Source organism: Malania oleifera, chromosome 1, assembly GCF_029873635.1.
Source record: "Malania oleifera isolate guangnan ecotype guangnan chromosome 1, ASM2987363v1, whole genome shotgun sequence".
Taxonomy (NCBI): domain Eukaryota; kingdom Viridiplantae; phylum Streptophyta; class Magnoliopsida; order Santalales; family Ximeniaceae; genus Malania; species Malania oleifera.
In genome coordinates this window covers 133,564,088-133,569,712 of record NC_080417.1, presented here as the reverse complement: position 1 = coordinate 133,569,712, position 5,625 = coordinate 133,564,088, and the positions used below count along the sequence as shown (strand labels likewise).

Genomic DNA, 5,625 nt, shown 5'->3' with positions numbered 1-5,625 from the left:
GATAAAAATTATAAGAATTAATCAAACTTTTTTTTAGTGTAGATAAATAAATAAATACACCAAATATACTAATTGAATAGTACAGTAGATCAATAAAAAATAAATAATTATAATAGAGTTGGGTTCGTTTAATGTTAAATTAAAAATTGTATAAACCCGATTTGGGTAATAATTTTTAATTCATGATAATGATGGTGGGCGTGCATGAAGGGCACGCGCAGTCCATGGGCAGTCCCTGGTCCTCGTTAGACCGCACCTAAGCCTCTCGCTGGACCTGGCTCTCATCAAGTCGCCCACCAGTGCCACCACCACCCCCAACCCAATGCGCCTTCTCTTTTTCATCTAATAAATTTATATTTTCAGAGTTAACTAAGGAGAGAGGAAACAGCCATTCGTAGGAATTGACAATTCTTACCCTGAAGCCTGTGAGTTGTGAACAGCGACAGAGAATTTCGGTCCAAAAGTCAGCTCTTGCGTCTGCATTTCTCCCTTCACCTCACGCAATGTTTTCCCCAGTAATATAAAATATAAAGATTTTGTATCCGTATCCCTTTCAGCATGCTGCGGCAATGGTGCGCTGCCCACTATTGTTTGATTTGAAGGGGCTGCATCCTTTCAGCTTTCCTCTTCCTCTAGATTCTGTCTCCTTGTTTTTTTATGATTAAAAAAAGCATAATGGGGGTTAGGGCTGTACGGGTTTGAAACGGGAGCTCGACCCTGAAGCCCATCTGCAGAAAGGTGGCTGACCACTGTGTATTTTGGTGGGAGGGAACCCTGGCTTCCCCTGCGAGTGATGTTTGCCAAATGACATGAGCCCTTATTTGAGGGTTTTGGCTTGTGGGTCTGTTGCTCGGAGAAATCTCTTTCTTCATCTCTCCTCTCCTGTGAAAAAAAAAAAAATTTATTATTTTGGTTAAAAGTTCAGAATCTGTTCATCTCATTGTCTTGGGATCTGATATCGTTTGGAGATCTCAGTTGGCTCTGGTGTTGAGCGTTGCTTCACTTGCAAGTTGTTGTTATTAGAGCCTTTGGTGGTTTCTGCGGTGTTTTGGGATGTGGGTTTGCTGTGGGATTCTTCATTCTCTCTGTGGACTATAGAGCAGTTGTTCTCATATTGGGCAAGCTTGGTAAGGATCTTGCCTTGTATTCCCAGTAGTATTTGACTGATTGTTGCTTCACTTGAAGTTGATATTTGTTGGACTATTTTTTTGGTCCGTGATTTCTAAAGTTTTTTGGGATTTGGTTCCTTTTTAGTTTCTTCAAGGGATTCCTTCCCTGTTTCTGTACTCTGCAGGCATAGTGCTTGTTCAAGAGCTCAGATTGAAAGAGGGAACTGTGTTCCTTGATTCAGGTCAGGGGTTTTAATTATTTCTGGTGGGGGTATCACTTGATCATGCTGGTGGTGGTTCGCTATTCTCTAGTAAGAAGTTGTTAGTTGGATATTTTTGTGGTTCCTGAGTTGTTTTGGGATGTGGATATTAAGAAAATTTCTTTATTTGTGTCCCATTTTGCGTCTGAGAAGCAGTTCACGCGCAAAAATAACAGCTTGAGCCTAGTTTATTGGGTTGGTATCATTGATTTGGGTTTGGTATTTCCTCTGGTTTCAACAATGTTGGTGCTAAAGTTTATTCCAGCGACTTTCCTGAAATGGATATTGGTGACTTGCTTTATTTTCTCTTCTCTGGGTCTTGAAACCCTCAACCAAACCTGTGACTCTCATGATTTGTTGGCACTGAAAGAATTTGCAGGAAACCTCGCAAATGGATCTATTATCTCGACATGGTCTAATGAGTCCATCTGCTGCCTATGGGATGGCGTTGTTTGTGAGAATGGAAGTAGGGGGTCACTTCCAAGGAGAGTGATTGAATTGATTCTGCCCAGTAAGGGCCTGAAAGGTGCAGTTTCACGCTCTTTGAGTCAATTAGATGAATTGAAATTGCTTAATCTTTCGTTCAATCATCTGGAGGGTTCATTACCTTTGGAGCTATCAAATTTGCGGCAGTTGGAAGTTCTTGATCTTAGCCAGAATATGCTACGTGGATCTGTTTCAGGAGCGCTTCTTGGTTTGAAGTCCATACAATCTCTAAATATTTCTAGCAATTCTTTTGCAGGGAATCTGTTTGATCTTGGGGCATTCCCAGATCTTCTAGCAATCAACGTAAGCAACAATTCCTTCACTGGGCAGGTTGATTCTCAATTATGCAGTTCACCCACTGAGGTTCAAATTCTTGATTTATCAATGAATCAGTTTGAAGGTGGGCTTGACGGCTTAGTCAATTGCAGCAAATCTCTGCAACAATTGCACGTGGATTCCAATTCTCTGACAGGTCATCTTCCGGACCTTCTGTTCTCAATACCATCTTTGGAGGTGCTCTCTGTGTCTGGGAACAATTTCTCTGGCCAGCTCAGTGAGAAACTGAGTAAGCTCTTCAGAATTAAAGCGTTGGTTATTTCTGGGAATCAATTTTCAGGTTCAATTCCGAATGCTTTCGGAAACCTCACCGAGTTAGAAAGTTTTGTTGCACATTCAAATTTGTTCTCTGGATTTTTGCCTCCTACCCTGTCATTCTGCTCCAAGCTTCGAGTGCTTAGTCTTCGAAACAATTCCCTCACGGGTAGAATTCATCTTAATTTTGCTGGGCTGCCCCATCTTTCTACACTTGATCTTGCCACCAATCATTTTTATGGTTCCCTACCAAATTCTCTCACCAGTTGCCAGGAATTGAAAACTTTGGCTGTTGCTAAGAATGACTTAAACGGTCAGATCCCTGAAAATTTTGCAAACCTTTCATACCTTTCCTTTCTTTCCTTGTCAAACAATAGCTTTGTTAATTTAGCCGGGGCATTATCTGTACTGCAGAAGTGCAGAAATCTTACTACTGCTATCCTTACAAGGAATTTTCATGGAGAAGAGATGCCAAAGAATGTGAGTGGGTTTGAGAACTTAAATATTTTAGCACTTGGGAACTGTGCTCTCAGCGGCCAAATCCCGATTTGGTTATTGAATTGCAGGAAGTTACAAGTTCTTGATTTGTCATGGAATCAGTTGAATGGCAGTATCCCTCCTTGGATTGGCAAGATGGAGAATCTGTTTTACTTGGACTTCTCAAATAACTCATTCACAGGAGAAATCCCAAAAACCTTGACAGAGCTAAAGAGCCTCATTTGTGCAACTTCCAATCCATCAGATCATACCAATCCCGGGATTCCCCTATATGTAAAGCGGAATCAGAGTGCCAGTGCTTTGCAGTACAACCAGGCCTCAAGTTTCCCCCCATCAATATTCTTAAGCAATAATATGATTAATGGGACGATTTGGCCTGAAATTGGGCAATTGAAAGGGCTCCATGTGTTAGATTTAAGCAGGAACAACATTACAGGGACTATTCCCATTTCCATTTCAGATATGGGGAACTTGGAAGTCTTGGATTTGTCATACAACAATCTGTATGGATCAATCCCACCATCATTTAAGGAACTCACCTTCCTTTCTAGATTTAGTGTGGCTCATAATCACTTGCAAGGAGCTATTCCAACTGGTGGACAGTTCCTAAGCTTCCCCAATTCAAGCTTTGAAGGGAACCCAGGACTATGTAACCTGGGAGATTCTTCTTGTGAAGGTGTTGACAACACACGGCGGGAACCCCATATCCCATCTGGCTCAGGCAGTAAATTTGGCCGAAGCGGCATCTTTGGAATTACAATTGGTGTTGGAGTTGGGATTGCTTTGCTTTTGGCAATTGTCCTGCTGAAAATATCAAAAAGGGAGGCTGAAGATTCTATTGACGTTGATGAAGAAACTTCTGGGCTGCATGGGTTTCCAGAAAGGCTTGTGGCTTCTAAGTTGGTGCTTTTTCAGAATTCAGATTGCAAGGAACTTAGTGTTGGGGACTTGTTGAAATCTACAAACAACTTCTGCCAAGCTAACATAATTGGTTGTGGTGGCTTTGGTCTGGTTTACAAAGCCAACCTTCCTGATGGCACAAAAGCTGCAGTCAAGAGACTTTCCGGAGATTGTGGCCAAATGGAACGTGAATTTCAAGCTGAAGTGGAAGCCCTGTCAAGAGCTCAGCACAAGAATCTTGTTTCTCTTCAAGGGTATTGTCGGCATGGAAACGACAGATTGTTAATATACTCCTATATGGAGAATGGAAGCTTAGATTATTGGCTGCATGAGAGGTTTGAAGGGGGATCATTTCTCAGGTGGGATGCAAGACTGAGGATAGCTCAAGGAGCTGGTCGTGGATTAGCGTACTTGCATAAGGTTTGTGAGCCAAACATCGTTCATCGGGATGTAAAATCAAGCAACATTCTTTTGGATGAAAGATTCGAAGCTCATTTAGCTGATTTTGGTCTCTCGAGGCTACTTCATCCTTATGACACCCACGTAACAACGGATTTGGTTGGGACTCTAGGGTACATTCCTCCAGAATATAGTCAGACATTGACAGCTACATTCAAGGGTGATGTTTACAGCTTCGGTGTTGTTCTTCTCGAGCTTCTAACTGGTCGGAGGCCTGTGGAAGTTTGCAAGGGAAAAAACTGCAGGGATTTGGTGGCTTGGGTGTTTCAGATGAAATCTGAAAAGAGGGAGGAGGAGGTTATAGATTCAATAATTTGGGATAAGGATCATGGAACTCAGTTCCTGGAGGTGCTCAGCATTGCCTGTAGATGCATAGACCCTGATCCTCGGCGGCGGCCCTCTATTGATCAGGTTGTTTTGTGGCTTAATAGTGTCGGTAGTGATGGTGCTTAGTAATGAATTTTGTTATTGTATTATCCCCAGAAAGTCAAGTTTCCTCAGTGTGGAAAATGTAACTATAAAAAACACAGCAGAAAATTTCTATTGAGTTGAAGGATGTCTTTTGTTTAAGTGACCTCTGGTGTTTCTGCAAAAATTCGTTTTATTGCTGTATACTGACAAGGCTCAACTTTGTATGCAAATATCTACAAATATATTTTTTCTACGAGTGCATTTCTGGGTCGATACTCTTTGATATTTATTCTTTTTTTTTTTTTTGATGACATGGGAACTTCAGCCACCGACGAGCCCTTTGGACCCCCCTGGTGCGACCCCAAACCCCCGTGGGCAGCTACCTTCCGCCCTGATGCGCCACCTAGGTAAGTCCGAATGCGGTCACGGCTTCCGGGCGCCAGTTGGACTTTCAACAATTCCACCCCTCAGGCCACACATTGTGTGTCTACTGAGGTTCAAACACATGATACTCCTTATGTGTTAACGCCTTTCCACAGCGCCCGCCCGTGGGGGCAATACTCTTTGATATTCTTGACCCTGGCATGTATGGCATTTGAAATGATTCTGTTTTGTGTCTCAATGTGTATATAACTGTTTGGGAACATGGATTTGGAGTTGTGCGGAAAGGAAAAAGGAAATGGAAATGCATGTGAGGAGTCCCTTTTTGACTTCTTTATAAATGATGATGTGAAAGTGAAATTACCCGAAGTTACTTCTCTCATCTTCTGCATGTGATTTTTTCCATCTCTCTTTCCTGAAATAAGCAAGAGCTCTGCATGAAACTTAAAAATGGCTTTTTGAGAAAAGAAGTGGGATTCCTTTTTGTTGAAGAAAAGGGTGTCTGTTCTTATCATAAGCTTGAAATCTAA

General features: G+C 42.0%; 1 protein-coding gene across 1 annotated transcript; it reads left to right on the top strand.

The window, feature by feature from the left end:
* The first annotated feature begins 351 nt into the window (after positions 1-351).
* LOC131143531 (phytosulfokine receptor 2) lies at positions 352-4,974 on the top strand. Its single transcript, XM_058091904.1, has 2 exons — positions 352-1,127; positions 1,295-4,974. The coding sequence occupies exon 2, from the start codon at positions 1,610-1,612 to the stop codon at positions 4,754-4,756; it is 3,147 nt and encodes a 1,048-aa protein (XP_057947887.1). The 5' UTR covers positions 352-1,127; positions 1,295-1,609; the 3' UTR covers positions 4,757-4,974.
* The last annotated feature ends 651 nt before the right edge of the window (positions 4,975-5,625 follow it).

What these genes read in the sequence shown, in the direction of transcription:
- LOC131143531 (XM_058091904.1), top strand. Translation starts at nt 1,610, where the DNA reads ATGTTGGTGCTAAAGTTTATTCCAGCGACTTTCCTGAAATGGATATTG.